At 37.6% G+C, this 18,921-nt stretch overlaps 2 protein-coding genes across 3 annotated transcripts; one reads left to right on the forward strand and one right to left on the reverse strand.

Moving 5' to 3' along the window:
* Window positions 1–4,682: 4,682 nt before the first annotated feature.
* LOC112165358 (CTP synthase) lies at window positions 4,683–11,264 on the forward strand. Its single transcript, XM_040505603.1, has 23 exons — window positions 4,683–4,872; window positions 5,006–5,076; window positions 5,316–5,492; window positions 5,970–6,049; window positions 6,189–6,275; window positions 6,401–6,451; window positions 6,529–6,646; window positions 6,769–6,825; window positions 6,934–6,998; window positions 7,137–7,220; window positions 7,302–7,352; window positions 7,440–7,502; window positions 7,595–7,641; window positions 7,745–7,814; window positions 7,928–7,990; window positions 8,632–8,721; window positions 8,826–8,864; window positions 8,965–9,192; window positions 9,284–9,369; window positions 9,621–9,669; window positions 9,757–9,837; window positions 9,953–10,046; window positions 10,704–11,264. Exons 3-23 carry the CDS (start codon window positions 5,375–5,377, stop codon window positions 10,889–10,891), a joined length of 1,809 nt encoding a protein of 602 aa, XP_040361537.1. The 5' UTR covers window positions 4,683–4,872; window positions 5,006–5,076; window positions 5,316–5,374; the 3' UTR covers window positions 10,892–11,264.
* A 1,271-nt stretch (window positions 11,265–12,535) lies between these two features.
* On the reverse strand, window positions 12,536–18,211 carry LOC112168029 (ABC transporter D family member 2, chloroplastic). Of its 2 annotated transcripts, none has more exons than XM_024305146.2 (10): window positions 17,764–18,211; window positions 17,479–17,697; window positions 17,290–17,357; window positions 16,477–16,803; window positions 16,208–16,372; window positions 15,457–15,685; window positions 14,532–14,767; window positions 14,121–14,439; window positions 13,233–13,501; window positions 12,536–12,852 (listed from the first exon to the last, which is right to left on the reverse strand). In XM_024305146.2, exons 1-10 carry the CDS (start codon window positions 17,831–17,833, stop codon window positions 12,661–12,663), a joined length of 2,094 nt encoding a protein of 697 aa, XP_024160914.1. In that variant the 5' UTR covers window positions 17,834–18,211; the 3' UTR covers window positions 12,536–12,660. The 2 variants fall into 2 exon arrangements, with proteins under 2 accessions (XP_024160914.1, XP_024160913.1); XM_024305145.2 differs by having other exon boundaries at window positions 17,479–17,668; window positions 17,764–18,210.
* Between the last annotated feature and the right edge of the window lie 710 nt (window positions 18,212–18,921).

Consider the following 18,921-nt stretch of genomic DNA (forward strand, 5'->3'; position numbering starts at 1 on the left):
CTAACATGGAACCACTGTCTTGAACATCTTGATGCCTAAGACCCTCTTGGTGTACGTCGCAACAGACAACATAGCCACAGCCACATGCTAGGAACAAATGTAGAACTATGAGCAGGATAGACCACCTCCCAAAAGGCCCAAACCATAACCAACCTAAGTGAGAGGGAAAGGGGGAACTGGACCATATAGACTCAGTTCACCGGACTACAATCCGCAGCCCAGAAAGGCAAGGGCCCAAAGCCCATTGCCCAAACCCTACATCCCACCACCCAAATTGGTCGGGTCGGATCCTTCAGGGAAGGAGCCCCCACCCTTCACCGCTCCAGCGGCCGCCAACGACTCTCCACATCAGAACAAGAAGCCTGCCTTAGGTCTAACCTGGAAGACAACCTCAACCGCAGTCGGAGGAACCCGACAACCCAACCGGATCCGCCGCCGATCAACGGAACACCCCGCCTTCAAGTACCTCCTCCAGCAACCCAATCAATACACTGCCTCAGAGACAAAAGCTGCACTCTTCTAATGTCGAGTCCTTAATCCCAGAGCCCGTGTGAGACCTAGGCCTGGGCGTTTGGACCCGAAAGACCGAGGACCCGACCCGAACCGAGGAAAAAAGCCCGAATCGGTTCGGTTTTAGTATAGAATTTTTCGGTTCGGTCTAAAGCCCGACCCGAATTCATTTAATCGGTTCGGTATCGGGCTTCATATTTTCAGGGACCGAAAGCCCGAACCGACCCGTATCTTTATCATATGCCACATTTCAGTCCATGATTGGGTGTTATAATAATATGTTAAATATTAAAAAAAATAATAATAAACAACCCTAAAGCCTAAAACACTAAAACACTCCTCCAGTCGACTAACTCGACCTCAGCCTCCCTCTCTCGATGGTCTATACCATCTCAGCCCCAAATTACAAATTTCTAAAAACCCATATTACCAGCTGAAATCTCCCTCTCAGTCCCTCCCTCACCCTTCTCTGAGTTGTCTATCTCTCTCTCTCTCTCTCTCTCCGTCCATTACCGGCTCCTGCTCCAGTCTCCGTCTTCGAAAATAGAAATCCTCCTTAGCCATTGGAGGCGACGCTTCAGAAGTTCGTCGTCGCCGTCGATTCTCCCTGAGCCTTGATGGTCTGCAGTCTACACTTCGCTCCTTGCAGCGAATTTCGGTGAGTAATCTAGATTCTAGGGTTTTCAATTTGACTTTTTCAATCCTCTTGATCTGTGAATGAAATTGAAATCATGTAATGTATGGGCCATGGCTGAAATGTACAGGCATCCGCATGTACCCATTCAGATCTTTCTCATCTTTTCAACATATATAACTCTACTTACTACTTTATGTGAAAATCAGAAAACCCCCAGAAAATCAGAAAACCTTTCTGTGCAAAGAAAGCAGCTTTTCCCGAATCGAACGGTCATCTCGGGATTTCAAACACGCCCTGACCGTTGATTTTGCCCGAGCGTAGCTCCATCATCGGATTCAGCTTCTTCACTGCAAGTAAGTGGCTTTATGGCTCTGGCATTTTGGGTTGTTTAAATTGCTTTTTTGTTCTTGTCTGAAATTAGTTTAGTGGAAGCTAGCTCAAGTTAGAGAAAGTAGTAAAGAGCTTAAATTTATAGTTCATTTTGGTGTTTGAGCTTTATGTTTGTGCTGAGAAAGTAGTAAAGAGCTTAATGTATAATCTAATGATATTGGATTGTTCTTCTTTTTGGGGTTATGATTAGATTGTTCTTTTCTGATGGGAACAAAATTTGTATGATTGCCGGCAGTGGAATGTAAGTAATAAGATTAGAAAAACTAAAATTAGAAGCCAGTGAAAACAGGGCAAGTACAACTGAGCTACTGGACAGTAGAAACTTATAGTAAAAATCTCAGTTACTTTTTCTGTTTCTCTCTTCAATTTTGTGTACTTTTTATGGTGCACTGGTGCAGCAGTATCTAATTATCTATCTTAGATTTTTTTTTGGGTTCACTTCTTGGCCATGTTTTGGACTTTTTTTTGACTTTGAATTTGTAAATTGATCAGCTTTGAAATGTGAATGCAGGGTTGCAGAGAGTTGTCATGGAGTTCTAGACCTGTTGAGCATGGGAGCCGGCCGAGCAGCAATTTGTGCAAAACGGGAGGATTGTGTTCATGTTTCTGTTGCAGTTGTAGTACCATTCAAACTTTGAATTTCAAATGATTGAACACATAGTTGAAATGATTGAATAATTTGGATTGTTTTCTGTTGGACAATGGACAATGTATTTGTGAGTTTGTGTTGTAAACTATATAAATTTGTAATAATGCATGATTACTGTTATGTTAATGAGATAATTGGATATGCATTCTAGTCTTCCAGGTACAAAAATGAGTGGCAAATGACAAGGTGCAGAATTGTATTTGGAAAACAGGGAAAACAGGCAAACATTCTTGAACTGGAAATTGGGCCCGAAAAAGCCCGAAAAGCCCGAAAAGCCCGAAAGCCCGAAAGCCAGAACCGGCCCGAATCGGTTCGGTTTCTGTCGGTTTTCATTTCGAAAAAAGCCCGAACCGGCCAGAACCTATATTCTCGGTCTCGGTCTTTCTGATTTTCGGGCCCGGCCCGGCCCGAGCCCAGGCCTAGTGAGACCCAAAATGATCAAAGGATCCCTGCGTGCCAACCTCCACTCGAGATGCGAGCACCTCCGATCCCCAGGCCATAACACCAAAGTAGAAGCGGCCCGAGCTGCAGGTTATTCACCCACCTTGCACGATCAGCGAGCTTCGAACACGTCGTTGCCGCCGCCGTCTACCACGCAGCACCAGGGTTTGCAGAGAGAAACCCTAGAGAGCGCCTCCTAGTAATAGTTATAATTCAATTCCTCCAATTGATAATGAAGATATATAGTTAAAGTAACCCGTAGATTCTTCAGTCATAGGCGATTAAACTACGGTCTCTAGCTTTTATATAATTAAGTAGCAAACCCATCAAACAAATTCCTATTCATGATCCTTACCGATCGGATTATCCATATAGTTATTCATTATGACTCTTCAACAAATTAAATTTACACATAATTATTAGAGACCCACATAGACAAACACACAGATAATGCACTTCAAAAAGGGATATCTTTGAATGAGATTACATGGGGAGGGATTGCTCACTTAGCTGTGCACAATTTCCTTTAAAGAGCAAAGTTCCCTGTTCTGCTGTATCAAAGAAGGATGTTTTCCCTTCCCACCAACTTATTGAAGACTTTTTCTTTTGAAAACAACTTATTAAGACTTTCATCCAATTGGGTGCTCTGCCTTTTTTAACACAAACACAAAATGGAGCCTTTTGGTACTCAACATGGGCCTCCTAAATTTGCCTTCACACATCTCATATCGACATCATGCTTAGCGGGAGTGTTTCAAAAGGTGTTTTTCACACTAGACCTTAATATGCATGAAGTTCTAAATTCTAATTCTCAAATAACATTTTAATCTAGTTTTGAGATGTTTGTCTGTTTGATGTGACTTGAGATATTTTTTGCAATGTGCCTGTATAACTAAATCATGCCATCTAAGAAACTTTCATCTTTATAACAATAAAACTCGCCATAAATCTCAAATTGAAATAAATATTTTTAGATTTTTTAAAGCATGTAGTGCAACATGAAAAATAACTCGTAATATAGAAAACATATAAGTTATAATGTGTTTGGTAAAACAGTTCAATGGAAAACGGATAAGTTAATTTCGACTAAACAACACGAGAGTTCCAATCGTCCAACCTCCTACCTAACATAACTACCAAGGGTCTAATATTTCTCTCGAAAAAGATAAAAAGAAAGATTGGGGACAGTCCAAAGCATGCTTTGGAGCAATGGGAAAATCCAAAACCCTAATATAATAATTAAGCATGAATAGGACCATAGGAGCATAACATGTAGTCATCTAAGATGTAACCTAAGTAAGGGATAATGTAGATTAATGGAAGAGGATGAGCATATTCAATTCAACATAGTAGTGAGATTAGTGCCCCTCTCCCTCGTTTAGAACACGGGGTGGCCAAAGACATATGCATCCACAAGACTTAGGCATATCAGCATATGCAACTGTCAGTGACTCAGTGACCAAAGATATAGAGTCAGTGCCACGTGTCCTGTTTTGTGTCCATTATTATTAAAACACTAACCTTGTCATGGTGTGAATCAATGGCTAGAAATGGTAAAAAGAAAAAAGATGTGACACCCTCCTTTAATCTTTTTATCTCTAAATGTTCTTGATGCTTGATTTTGCTTTGCTTCCTCAAACCTCAAAAATCTTTTCGGATGTGAAAACAACCTCATTTGCAGATTCTTCTTCGATTGTCAGAGTAATGATACTAAAAATGCTCAATCGAATAATTAAAAGTGAGTTTCTGTCAACACATAAACAATCTGAATTTTCAACCGTTAAACTTTATTTTTTTTTAATCAATCAACATCTATCATGAAACGGCAGTTCAATGACGTGTCATGCGCCATAGTCAAGTGTTTAAAGTCATCCGTATGTACGGTTAAAAATTTCACCATCGGTTAAAAAGTGATGATGAAAGCCCTTAAAGGTTTAACTGCCACATTTTACTTTTTTAAATTTTAAAAAATAGAAGAAAAAAAAAATAAAATAAAAAAAAGAAGAAGAAAAATCTCTAGTAAGAGATGACTCGTTAAAAAGTGAAGGTCTTTTTTTCCTTCTCTTCTTCTCTTCTTATAAGAGCTTGGTTTCCGCCACCCGCCGCCTGGAGAAACAAGAACGAAGAAGAGGCCTTTGGGTCCTATCTTGTATTCCAAAGTCCTCCTCTTTGCGTTTTTCTCATTCGTAACGTCCCTAATCTCTCTCTCATTCAAGTCTATAACCAAAGCAAACCCACAAAAGCAGTGAGAAAGCAGAGAAAAGTTGCATTGCTTTTCCCAGTTCTTCTTCTTTGCCTGTTCTCTGCCTCCGTTAAATTACTATTTTGGAGGCTTTTGGGTATACCCAGTACTTATATTTGGTTGGTATTTTGTGAAGCCAAATCAAATCCCAGAAAGAAAAGCAAAAGAGAGACAGAGACCTTTGTATTCACCGCCATTGTGAACAAGGTTTGATTTTTTCTCTTTATTCATTCCTCTTTCACGTATCTAGATTGTGCCCATAGATTAGCATCTTTCACACTCATTTTTATTTATTATCCTTTGGTTTTATCAGACCCTACTGGGTCTCACTCTACCCATTAAGCCTATAAGTAGTGCTAGAGTTGCTTGCTGTCTGGTATTGCATTTAGTCTGCTCTTTTGGGTTTTGAGTTTATCTCAGTCTTGCTAATCTTGGGTTTTGCTCAGAATTTGATACAAGAAGTTGTGACGGTTGAAAAGTTGGGAACTTTATAACAGAGACAAAAATGAAGTACGTGTTGGTGACGGGTGGTGTTGTTAGTGGACTCGGCAAAGGAGTCACGGCCAGTAGTATTGGATTGCTTCTTCAAGCTTGTGGCCTTCGTGTTACGTCAATCAAAATTGGTACGGTTCTGTTTCGAGTGTTTCCCAGTTTTTTTTTGTTTTTGTTTTGAATGTGCGTTTTACTTTATTGTTTTCTACTTTTGATTGATTACACAAAACAAAATTGCAACCGTTCGTTTTTTATGGACTTAGATTGGTGACATTTCGATAAAGTTCTATCTGCTTAGCAGTACAATTAGCATGTGGTTCTTGCACTAGCATGTATTCTGGGATAAGTTTTTTTGGTACTATATTCGGTGTTGATTTTTACATAGAGAAGGTAGACGAGCTTTGATTGCATTTAGCACCTATGTCATGATATTTTTTGCTTTGTTATTTATAAACTGTTTTGATATTTTACGACATATCCTTATAAACTGGCTGATATTTGTATCATATCCTTATAAACTGGCTGATATTTGTATCTTGGTAAAGAAATATACATATTTAAGCTTGTTATATTGTACTTACTAATGCTCAAATTTATCATGCCCGCAGATCCTTACTTGAACACCGATGCTGGGACAATGTCTCCTTTTGAGCATGGGGAAGTGTTCGTATTAGACGATGGCGGTGAGGTAAATTACCAATATTGCAGGGGGTTGTGTTAAATTTTGCGGGTCTGTGGTGGTGTTTATTATTATCTTTAGAAGTAGCTAATGCTTTGATTTTAGTGGTAAAAAAGAGTGGGCATAACTTTATCTTTTGTTTATATAGGTTGACCTTGACCTCGGAAATTATGAGCGGTTTCTGGATCTCACTTTGACCCGTGACAACAATATCACAACTGGCAAAATTTATCAGGTTAATTGATTTCCATATTCTGTTTGAGGAGCCATGTTTGTCATTTCGACATAAGTGGAAAAAAATTTGAGTCATGTCAAACCACTTACTGATTTTTCTAATTCTTGTCTTTGTTGCTTCAACAGTCTGTTATTGACAAGGAGAGAAAGGGAGACTATCTTGGAAAGACTGTCCAGGTTTGTTGTTCTTCATTTTCCTATCCACAATTTGCAAAATGTAATGTGGGATCTGATTATTTGTCCTCTCAAACTAGGTTGTTCCTCACATTACGGATGCCATCCAAGAGTGGATAGAACGTGTGGCAATGGTACCTGTGGACGGGAAAGAAGGTCCAGCTGATGTATGTGTCATCGAATTGGGTGGAACTATAGGTACATTGTCATAATTTTTTTTCTTCTAGGGCGAAATGTTTTCCTGTTGTCTAAACTCTTAATAGCTGCACATGAAATCCTATGAAACTTACTTAAAAAAAATATCTCTCTCCTTAATGCAGGGGATATTGAATCAATGCCCTTTATTGAGGCCCTTGGCCAATTTTCTTATCGTGTTGGTAAGGTCCATGAACTTGACAAACATAGGACTCTATTTTTCATATTCATGTATATTCTGTATTTTACGTCCCTAGTCTATTTTTTCTTACTGAAGTTTTTTGCTTTAGGTCCCGGAAATTTCTGCTTGGTTCATGTCAGCCTTGTGCCTGTTCTGAATGTTGTCGGTGAGCAGGTACTTATATGGCTATATGTTATATAAATTTGCAGGCTAATTTTAGTCATTGGTTCCATTAAATATGGAGTGTGTGAAGGCATAGTCTTGCCTCATTTTGACTAATTGATTTTTTTCCTCCTAATATCCACTTTGTAGAAAACAAAGCCTACACAGCATAGTGTTCGGGTACTTAGAGGACAGGGTTTGACACCTAATATTCTAGCTTGTAGGAGTACAAAGGTATCCTTCTGCCTTCCTCTCCAGAATTTTTTTAGTAGTGTGAATATAGATCTCAATTTTTTTTCTCTTTGGTTTTGACAGCCACTTGAGGAGAATGTGAAGGCAAAACTTGCTCAATTTTGCCACGTACCGGTAACTCTACTGTTCTCTATGAATTCTAATGTTCTTTCCTCGTTTAACCTCTATAATGTTAATATACTAATTATAAAACTTATACAGGCAGAAAATATTGTCACTCTTTATGATGTTCCAAACATCTGGCACATCCCATTGCTTTTAAGAGTAAGTATAGTTCTTCCAAAGTTAAATTTTGTCTATATATATACAGCAATTTTTTACTTATCTAGAATTTGTTTCTCTTCCTTCACAAATAGGATCAAAAGGCACATGAAGCAATCTTGAAAGAATTAAACCTTCAGAGGTTTGTCTTTGAAATTGACTCTTTGGTATTATTATTTTTTAGCTGCATGTTTGGTCTACTTCCTGTTTTTGACTGTGCCAATAATGTCTATGTGCTTCTGCAGGGTTTCTAGAGAGCCAAATTTGAAGGAATGGACAACCAGGACAGAAATTTCCTCAAATTTACATGATTCTGTGGGTTTTCATTTCTTCCCCAAGTTTTGTTAATACTTCCTAAGTTTAGGAATTGATGTCCTGTGTAATGCCATATCTTGCTCTTAACTGTCACAGTATTATGTGCATTACAGGTCAGAATTGCAATGGTTGGAAAATACACCGGTCTTTCAGATGCTTACCTCTCTGTTCTAAAGGTAAACTTTTTATTATTTAAATGATATTCACAATGGTCTCAAATTAAATGTCTGGTAATGATCATCTTGCCACATGTCATTTTTATTCATAAATTTATTTTTGCATATCTGTGCGCTTGCTTGTTTTTGTCCAACTGTACTAAATCGGTTTTGCTTTATCGGTGTGCTTTGGTTTTGCATTTTCGTCAACTTGGGTTATTATTTATATATCTGATTTTGTATAGTAGATACTGTTATTCATAAATTTTAAATCTACTTTTCATTCAAGTATTTAATTTCTAGTTTGTAATTATTTTATTTTTGGCACTTGATTCACTTACTTAATGATGCATTTTCTTGAACTTGGGTTATTATTTATATATCTGATTTTATATAGTAGATACTGTTATTCATCAATTTTAAATTTATTTTTCATTCAAGTATTTAATTTCTAGTTTGTAATTATTTGATATTTGGCACTTGAACTTATGATATTAAAAGTACTCTATTCTGAATTGAATATAGACTACCATTGTAATATGCACACTATTGTTTGGTGATTTTACACGTTATCCTCATTATCAGTAACAAACAGTTTTGCACCTTATAACATTAAGTGCATGATATGAGTCCAGATTGTAATATTGAGCTTCTTGTGCCAGGCTCTTCTACATGCTTCTGTTGCTTGCCGTCGGAAACTTGTTGTAGATTGGGTTGCAGCAGGTGACCTTGAAGATGTTACTGCTAAAGAGGTAGAGTAATTTAAATCATACAAACAAGTAATTTAAATCATAGAAACAAGTTCTGTTAATATTCTATTTAGTATTTTCTATGTTAATTGTTTTACTGCTTGCAGGCTCCTGAGGTTCATAAGGCTGCATGGGATCTTTTGAAGGTGATCCTGCTATAATGATTAATTTGCTTTAGGCAAAAATTTTGTTGATATCATTGGTTGCATGTTCAGACTTTGATCCTCTGGACGGTCTTCATTTCAGGGCGCTGATGGTGTTCTAGTTCCAGGAGGATTTGGTGATAGAGGAGTGCAAGGGAAAATTCTTGCGGCAAAGTATGCTCGTGAAAACAAAGTTCCATTCCTGGGCATTTGCCTGGGAATGCAAATTGCTGTTATTGAGTTTGCACGATCTGTTCTTGGTATGCTTGATGCTAACAGCACGGAGTTTGATCCTAAAACTACAAGTCCTTGTGTCGTATTTATGCCAGAGGTATTGGACTTTTACCCAAGTTGACATAATACTATAAATTAATACTTCATTTTGTCGTCTATTCTAAAGTTAATTTCTTTTAAATGGGAAGGGTTCAAAAACACATATGGGAGGCACTATGCGTCTGGGATCAAGGAGGACCTACTTCACGGTTACTGACTGCAAATCTGCAAAATTGTGAGGACTTGCATCTACTAAATATATCTATTAGAAGTGTTCATATGCTGACCTTTGCATGCGGGGATTTGATTTTCTTGGAGCATTCCAATGCTCACTAATATGTTCACTACCTTCATAAACTTTGTACTGATTGCTGAACAATGATATATGCTTTATATATGGAAACAAAGCCAGAGTCATGACTGTTTTCCTTGTAATCCAACTATTCATTCTTCAGTCAAGCTGATATTGTTATGGATTATGTTTAGGTATGGAGATGTGGCGTTTGTTGATGAACGACATCGACATAGATATGAGGTAAGTTTTGCTCATGCATGCACTTAGATAGCAGGCAGCAGTATGTTTTTCTTCCCATTTATTGAACAGCCTTTTTGTGGTATGTAGGTCAATCCTGATATGATATCGCAATTCGAAATTGCTGGCTTATCATTTGTTGGCAGAGATGAAACTGGTCGGCGCATGGAGGTTAGCATTTGTTAGAGCATGATAGGTCATGTTGTATAAGATGCCCATAGTTTAGCTTGATACTTTGTTCTGTTTCTTGTAAATACAATTATTTAACATATTAGTAATGTCACAGATTATTGAGCTGCCTGCCCATCCGTACTTTGTTGGTGTTCAGTTCCATCCCGAATTTAAGTCAAGGCCAGGCAAACCTTCTGCTCTGTTCTTAGGTAATGTTTTTTTCCCTGTTCTTGGAATCTGTTGCTCTTAACTATTTGTTTGTGTCAATGATTTGTTACATTCATGAAGCATTATTATATGGGTAAAACTTGCAACAATGAGAACGACTGCATTTAGTCTTAGCTACTCTATTCTCCAACCAAGGCATCTGGATGGTTTACTAAGACATGCAAACATCAATTGTGAGCGCTGGCTAGCACTTCCGTAGAAGTCTCCAGCTCGAAGTTAATAAATGTTCTCAGATGCTTAATCTAGAAAATATGAACTTTGTTGTCCTCCTGTGCTCCCACTAGTACATGGGGTAGCACTGGTATAAAATGTGGATGTCACTTTAGCAAATTGTGAAGGTCACTTTAGTGTATTCTATCAGAGTGGTTACAGTAAACAAGGACAATTGTTGTTGCTTTCTTATGTATTTAAATGTTTTTATTTATTAATGTAAGATATTATGTAGGATAGAACAGGATCATAATTCATTGGTTATCATTTTAAATAACCATTATTATATGGCTACGACATCATTCCATGATCATAGAGAAGTATCATATTCCTGAATAACCATTAGATAGATGGCTTTTATGTTATGCAGTTTCATATAATTTTAGGGATATTTCAGTTTCTGATAAATTTCATGTTCTATTATACAGGACTAATAGCAGCATGCAGGCGTTCAGATACAATCCTACAAAACAATGGCCATCTGATAAAGCCTGTTGCAAATGGGACTAGTAATGGACACTTCACAGTGAAATCCCACCAGAATGGACATGCATTTAAGTCATCAAATGGGTGTCTAAATGGCGTGTATAGCAATGGTAATGGCGTGCACTTGTAAGAGAAGTTGGGGGCCTCAAGGTAACGTTTCTCCAAAGTGCTTTTGGTAGCTGTCGGTTATGATGTACAGAAGCTGAGTATGGGTAGATGGCGTAGCTCTAGAGGACTTGTCTTCAGGACAAAGCTGGATTTTGAAGTTTTGAATGACACAGCGGGTAATTTACAAGAAGATTTGGCTTGAAGTTTGATGTTGCTTCATTTAACTGTCCTTTTATTTCCGTTTCTTTTCTTAAAATATATGAGAGGACTTTTGGCCGTTGGCCTTGGAAAAGAGGAACTGAACTGACGGACATATTTCAATATATGTTTTGAAGAATTGACATGTTTCTTTCTCAAAATATCTATCAGAAAGTTAAAAACACTTGCGGCTTGTATCCCCGCTGATAGCATCTTTCTTTTTCTCCTTTTTGGAAGAATTAGACGTATGGAAGTGGTGGTATTAGAATTTGGACATTTTCTCCAGTGGAGGGTTGTAGCTTTCACCTATTTATGGTAGTGATTGACAACCTGTTTTCTTCTATTTCACAAAGAAAGCAATACGCTATTTCAAGCCAATACCAGATCGATATTCTTGCAAGCCACCATGAATAATTAGATTTGCGCAAAATGATCATCAACATGTCATTTATCTCCATAGATTGTTGTCATTTTCCAGCTTATGAAAGACAATACTGAAAGGCAGATTGAAAATGGTCGTTCTTCACACCTCAAAGACGGACTGAAAATTTTAACTGATTGTCAGTACGATTTTCCTATATGACCAAATGCAGTGGAGTGGCTTCAGTTGAAGAGAATCTTTTAGAGGTTAACAGTGCCAGAAGAAGTGTGACTTGAGTTGCAGTACCAATTTGAGAGGAGCCTTTCTAATGAGAACCACTAAAATGAGTACTAGTTGGGATTTTCCAATCAATGGTTTGGGAGACCCACTTTTTTATTATATTACGACAAATCTACCGTTACATGTTTATGTTTCATGAGTAGATCACTTCTGAAAATTTTCATTCAAATTGTTAATCATTAAGGTACCGAACTGGATCAAATCAATAGACAAACCAAATCTGCCCAATATGAATTGTGCATGTTCATAACTAATAAATCAAGATTATGAATGTCTTAATGATTTTCAATTTGGTTAAAAAATTGCATGAATGATATACACAAATATCTAAAGATCTAATGATTGATTTGTAGAAATTTGATCGAAAAAAGTGAGTCTAACACAAAAGGCCTCAACTAGTCGTCACTTTAACGAGGACCATGAGAAAGGGCCCCCAATTTGAGTATGAGCAATTCTGGTTTTCTTTTCTTAGTTAGATTCTAAGGTGGGAGATGGAAGATTCTTAGAGATGGAAAAACATACGATGGAAAAGCAGGAATGACTTTCAAATTGATTTATAGTTTTGCCGACGCCGTATTCGTTAACATAAACTGAGGAGATGAGCCTGTACTGCATATGTTATTTTGCGACGGCAAAATTGTCGGTATAGTTGTGGCCTTTCCATTTTATATATTTTATAAGAGGCTTTGAACAACGAAAACGTTTTAGGCTTTTAGGCCTCAATCCTAGTCCCTTGTATCCCTCAATCCTTGTATCTCTTCATTTCCCTAAAAGTTAAATTGACATTAATGTTACTGATAAACAGTGCGATGAAAGGCCATCTAACAGGGATAGCGTTACATGCTGTTCTGAATTACATTCCAAAATAGGATGTTAACATTCTGCAACAAAAAACAAGCGACCTAGAGTAAGCCAGGTCAATGTAAAAGCAGCTATAACTGTAGATTTGAGAGATTATACAAATTGTCTTGATTGATGGGTTCAATGAGCCAATTCTGTTGGGCATTGGTCGGATTGACTGTGGATATACGCAAGTTCTTGTTGTGGTACTGATATAGAGTTCGCCGGTGGCCAATGCTAATATAGGTGATGCCTGCTCTTTCTATCTGCTTGTATAGATGAGCCTGCAAACAGGAAGCAAAATATTTTCTAAAACTTGAAGAGAGGCATTTGCTCTATGCTCTAGTAATGTACAGATTCGGTTATTCTTTTCTGGAGTTTGAATACATGACACATCTAACAAATCGTACTTGTAGAATATACTTGGCCCCTACTATGGCGTCCAATGTGTAAAGTTCCTATTTCTGGAGGTACTCTTGACCAAAAGTCAGATGACATGTGAAAAGGAGTAAATGACTAGAAAGACATAAATGGATCCTGAAAGTCTATTTAGAAATAGCTTGGTAAAACATTTGAAGTGCTTTGGCTGAAACTTATCCTCGATTACTTATGAAACTTGCATCATCAATTTAAAGGATAAGATAACTGCTAGCAAAATGCATACCTCGTTGGCTTCGTCTAAAGCACTAGTAGATTCATCTAAAAGAACCAACTTTGGTTTCGAAAGCAACAGTCGTGCAAAAGCAAGGCGTTGCTGCTCTCCAAGGGAGAGGACACTAGACCATTCATAAGTACAATCCAAATTACTGAATCGGGATAATATATAGCCAAGCCGGACATCCTCCAAAACCTGTATCATATCCTCCGTTGTGGGTTTAGGCTTTGCACTCTTATGCTGTGAGTTTGGGGCCTGCATCAAGAAAGGCAGAGAACCTGCAAGATAAATTCATCACACAATCAATTTAGCTGATTATACCAGGATATAGGAGATCAAAGTAAAATTAAAAACCCACACAGAGAACAAGAAACTAAAATCTCGACCCAATATAACTCACGATTATTTACATCATCAATAATATGCTACTTACTATCCCAACCTAATGATTATTTTGTTTTTCTAGATAATAAGAGCTTCAATGATATTAAGTCTTACATCATATGTTAATCAGTGGTAAACCTGCATGGGGGTCTCCTATTCTCTTAAAATTTCCTATATACTGTTATGCTTGTAAGATATATACTTTGATAGACTAGTGTTGGAGCTAGTCACTTTACATGAGACAATAGGCAGGCTCTTCAACATTCAGTGTTCACTGGGGGAATTCAATGAGTAAAATAAAGCCAGATGAAGAAGATGTATTAAACTATTTATCAGAGATTTAACGCCAAATCAAGCCACTGGCTTCAGAACTACAAGACAACTGACCACATGCATTCTCTATAGATCATTCATATGCAGTACTTATCAAGATTTTAATCTGAAAAGCAATTTAAGTTTCATTGAAACTTGAAACACAATTTATACACATGGCAGAAGTATGTAAGTACATACCAGTTGGTTTAGTAGTGTCAAATGTGGAAGCCTCATCATTAGCCCATGTAGGATACAGCAATTGCTGACGAAGTGTTCCCAGAACCATATACGGTCTTTGAGGAAGGAAAAATATGCCCTTATAATTCCTATTTGAGGGTCTTTCAAGTTCCCCAGATTTATCATTAGCAGTATCGAGAGGAACTACACCTGGAGAATTGGATGGTAGAAGCTCTTCTTCATCTTCCACATAGAATGTGATTTTTCCTTTTCCAGCACTCCAAAGACCAGCCAAAGTTCTTAACAAAGAAGTCTTACCACTCCCGCTAGGTCCGGTCACCTGTTAATACGTTCACACGTTCAGCATCTACTAGATCATCATTTTATCTAGTGAATTGATGGAAAATTTTACCATAAAATGGACACACTAACCAATAGATTCTCGTTGTTGTTGATTACCAATGACAAATCCCTGACCAGTGTAGTGTTACTTGGTGTTTTCACAGTCAAATTCTCTATATCCAGTAGCTTTTGTTGCTTATCTATGGGTATGGATCCATTTGGCTCCAGTTCAGCTAAAGTTTTAACATTACTATATGTAAGACTTATCCCTTCTGCAGGGTCAGAATGGCGTTCAGAGCAAATATCCAAATAATCATCAAATTCACCTGCATGTGTTGAATATTATTAGGTGGTAAAAAGTTGAGTACGAAAACACTAAACAGATCTTATGTAGAACCAGTACAGTTTGCATTGCAGTGAAAAACAATATTGCAATTCATAAGTAAATTTCTGAGGGAGAATAATAGGTTAGACAGGAAAAAAAAAAAAAAATAAATTTTCAGGGAATATGTATAAGATGGAACAAATCTAATTAACTTAATGAGTATAGTTTTAGGGCTTCTAGCGTTAGATGCAATATGAAGGCTACATCAGAGTAGAGAAACTGGGTGGAAGATACTAAAAAGATCAAATATAATCTAGTTTTACATTACTGATTAATAAAAATATTATGGAAGATTGTTTCAGATGAACTAAAAATTAAGAAATGGTGAAAAGTAAGTGGTGTCTGCGTCTAATGGATTCATTCAGAATCCAGGACAGGGAAAGAAAGAAAAGAAAGTGAATAATAACAAAGACGGTCTTTTCAACTCTTGTCAGTCTCTTTCTTGGAATCTGAGGACTCATCTAATATTCATTGTAAAAAGTTTGTATCAATTGAATTGTATTTTAAGACCTATTGGTGCATTAACAAAAGTAGCCAGCTTCCTGGTAATGTTCAATCTGGACAGACTTCTGAGATATACAACACACCAAAGCTACAGCAGTGGAGGAGAAAAGGATACAGAGACTGTACCAAGTCGATCAATTACTGCTGAAAATGCGCTTATAGACTGAAATTGGTACACGATAAGGGAGAAGTCCCCCAGGATATGATTAAAAGCAGATACTGACTGATTAATGACACCAAACTCAATTTTCCCAGAGAAGTACATAGGAGCAACGACAGCAGCAGGAAGAATTTGAATAAGATAGCGGTATCCACTGGTGAAAAACTCAAGATTTCTTGAAGCTATCAACAATTGCTGCAAGGTAACGTAGGAATATGAGGTTAATACACATCTAATATGGACAACATAACAAATCTACGTGCAGAAACTTTTACATCAGTAAAACTACTTGATGGAAATAAAAGATCATGGCAGAAAAAAAATGCTGCAATTAACCACAGCTGATCACGTACTTTTCGATGTGTTCAGAAGTAGATGGACATAGGTACGGTTATTTCGTGAATCAAATTTTGAATTGAGACAAAGAATCATATAAGAGACAAAATAAAATAAAGACTGTGTGGATATCAAATGTAGCATCAATAATTCTTTTATCCAGGAAACTGCAACAGGGAATGACCAGCATACAGTATTATAACAATAACAGAAAAACGGAAAAAAGAAAAAGAAAATAATCTTGCAGTTTAAAATAACTACTCAAATATACAAATGATTGCAACAACTAAATTTCAGGAGTCAGAGAAAAAAAGTTCTCAATGTAAAGGCATAGACTGCATGCAAAGCAAAGTGAAACAAGAAGTTTAAAATTTTTCATACAGTTAGATTCTCAAAAGCACTTTTGAAGCGTTGCAGCAAAAGTTGCATTTCATTGTCTTCACCACTATAGAAAGCTATTGATTCAGCATTTTCTCGAACGCGCACAAGTCCATAACGAAAATCTGCTTCCTTTTTCTCTTGCAGGAAGTTTAATGTCACCAAACCCTGAAAACAAAGTCGAATCAAGTTGGCATCATTCCTTATTGCCAGAGATACCATTGCATAATGATGGAAACAAATTTTTGCTAAATGAGTTACAGATAACTTACCCTTCCAATAAAGACACTGATCACTGTTCCACCAATCGAATATACTAGAAGGACAACAAACAGCGGAGGATAGATACCAAATAAGATGTTACTGAATGATATGAGATCTATCACAGCATTGAAGAGTGTTAAAGAGAATGACAGGGCTGTCCCCGTGAAAGAACTTAGATCATCAACAATTCGCTGATCTGGATTATCAATGATTGATTGGGACTGAATTCTGTAAAATGTTTGGTTGCTCAGGTAACGGTCAATGTAATAACGTGTCATCCAGGATCTCCACCTCAAAGAAAGAGTTTCTCTTGCATAATCCCGCAGCACAAAAATCTGCAGAGAATATTGTAAATAGGGAACAAATGCATCAATAAGACAAGATCACAGTTTAACAGAACGTCAAAAAGGAAATCATCAGACATAGACGATAAGCACTTGAACCCTAACGTAGCGGCCGGAATCAATCAAACTGCAAACTAAGTTGACAATGAACCCAAAAAGGTAATATACATCTAGTATATCTATAACTGCAAGACAAATATAATAATAAAAATGATGCCTTCTTTACTAGAAAAATATTGTTCCAAACATGGAAAAGCTAGTTGAATTAAGCTCTAGTGATCAGCAGTAAGCTAATCCTAACTGTAGATATCGCTGCATTTATGCATTATCACTATTACTATTAGTTTCGTGTGTTTTTTTTTCCATTACTGAGTTGGTTCTGTTTTTGGTGATTACTGAGGAATGAAGTATAAGCAAAACAAATAAAGCAGAGGGATTGATACCTAATTAAGCGAAAGAGCAGCGATTGGTGCTCACCGGAATTCCACCAGCAAAGGCACCCAGGTAGTAAAGCAATTGCTTCGTGAATTGCTCCTGGTCCTTATCTTCACATCATCACCATCCAAAGTTTCACCAAAAACCCACCACAAAAAATCAGTAAAGTTTCCAACTTCATCACAATTCACAGCACTAAACAAACCTAGAGAGAGACAGAGGAGAACTGACTGGCAAGAGCATTGTAGAAGTCCCGGCCCAGAAAACTGAAGCCGACGCTGATCCCGGTGGTGGCGAGAGTGAGAAGGAAGACTCCTCCCAGCTGCATCCTGGCCTGCACTTTGTCGTCGGAGGACCAGTACGGCGCCGCCACCTTCCAGAATCTCCGGAGCAGCGTCTGCAAATCCGAACCCTCTCTTTGCTGCCACCCAGATTCAACCAAACAAGAATCTAACTAACTAGTCAGAATCACCGAACCAACTTTTAGAGAATACAATCAATCAATAAAGAACGGACCTTTTCCGGGGTTGGAGGAGCAGGTGGTGGCGGTGGTACAGAGTCGGACGCCGCAGCAGAACGACGCCATGAAGCGGCGTCGTTTCTTCTTCTTCTTCTAACGGAGTTTCGGTTGCGAGTGGTGGTGGGCATTGTGGGCAGTGATGGAAACCTGGGTGGTGCCACTACTAGTGTAAAGTGACGATGGGAGTGGTGGGTAGAGTAGCCATGAGCCAAGCAGAGTGAGACACAGTGACTTTGAGCCTGTATTATCATTTCTTTTTTATGTTCGTTTCTTCAAAGTTGGTTTTATTTTCTAGTCATATTCTTGTTACTTCCATTTCAAACGGGGTTATCTGAATTGCTATGGAGGATGCGCCGCCATGCTACTGGTTCAGTGCTGGATTTTGTTATCGAGTTTGCAGGAAAAAGTATGTGGATTATCCTTCACGGATGATCCCCATAATGCCACGCGACAAGTTCTTAACTTTATTCATCAAAACCCAAATTTTGATTTACCAACATTTTATGGTGTGGACTTTGGACCACACTTATAGTTAAATTTGGCAACAATTTCAAATGATGATCCTAATATCCTTCTAAGTATTATTTTTTTTTTGTCCTTGATTAGGAGATGGTTAATATGTTGCTAAATCTATTTGTTCTTATAAGTTGTCTTTTCATCGCCTCAAGAGAAATGTAACATGAACAATACTAATCAATTCCTTATTTTTAATAAATGATGTGTTAACTAATAGTGGTCGTGAGATCATAAAATCTTCCCAAAAGCACATGTGATACGTTTAACTTTGAGATGGGTGGGGTGGAGATAAAAATTGTAGTTTCTCCTAAAACAAAAAAAAAATTTGTGCCATGTTAATGGTTAGCTTTAAAAGAAGATGAACAAAGAATTCAAGTACTGCTAGGCTTGGCAACGTGCGGGTATAGTGCGGGTACGGTGCGGGTTCTCAACGGGCTGACCAGGTAAGAACCCGTTAGCTTAACGGGTTTTGCGGGCCAAACCCGGCCGGTTTGCGGGTTTTACGTTGGAACCCGTTAAGACCCATAAACATTTAAAAAAAAAAAACTTTTTATCAAAGCAACTAAAACCAATTAAGACTTATGTATATAACCCCTCATTTGCCATTTTCTATATATGAACTTTTTTGGTTTTCTATT

This window comes from Rosa chinensis, chromosome 5 (genome assembly GCF_002994745.2).
Source record: "Rosa chinensis cultivar Old Blush chromosome 5, RchiOBHm-V2, whole genome shotgun sequence".
Lineage (NCBI taxonomy): Eukaryota > Viridiplantae > Streptophyta > Magnoliopsida > Rosales > Rosaceae > Rosa > Rosa chinensis.

Bases quoted from the DNA above. Each gene is read 5' to 3' on its own strand.
- LOC112168029 (XM_024305145.2), bottom strand. From the start codon at position 18,018: ATGATAATACAGGCTCAAAGTCACTGTGTCTCACTCTGCTTGGCTCAT. The intron at 16,804-17,289 runs GTGAGCACCAAT...TATTCTCTGCAG, and splicing joins CCTTTGCTGGTGGAATTCCG to ATTTTTGTGCTGCGGGATTA. The intron at 16,373-16,476 runs GTAAGTTATCTG...CTTTGTTTTCAG, and splicing joins TCAGTGTCTTTATTGGAAGG to GGTTTGGTGACATTAAACTT.
- LOC112165358 (XM_040505603.1), top strand. From the start codon at position 5,375: ATGAAGTACGTGTTGGTGACGGGTGGTGTTGTTAGTGGACTCGGCAAA. The intron at 6,999-7,136 runs GTACTTATATGG...TCCACTTTGTAG, and splicing joins TGAATGTTGTCGGTGAGCAG to AAAACAAAGCCTACACAGCA. The intron at 7,503-7,594 runs GTAAGTATAGTT...CTTCACAAATAG, and splicing joins ACATCCCATTGCTTTTAAGA to GATCAAAAGGCACATGAAGC.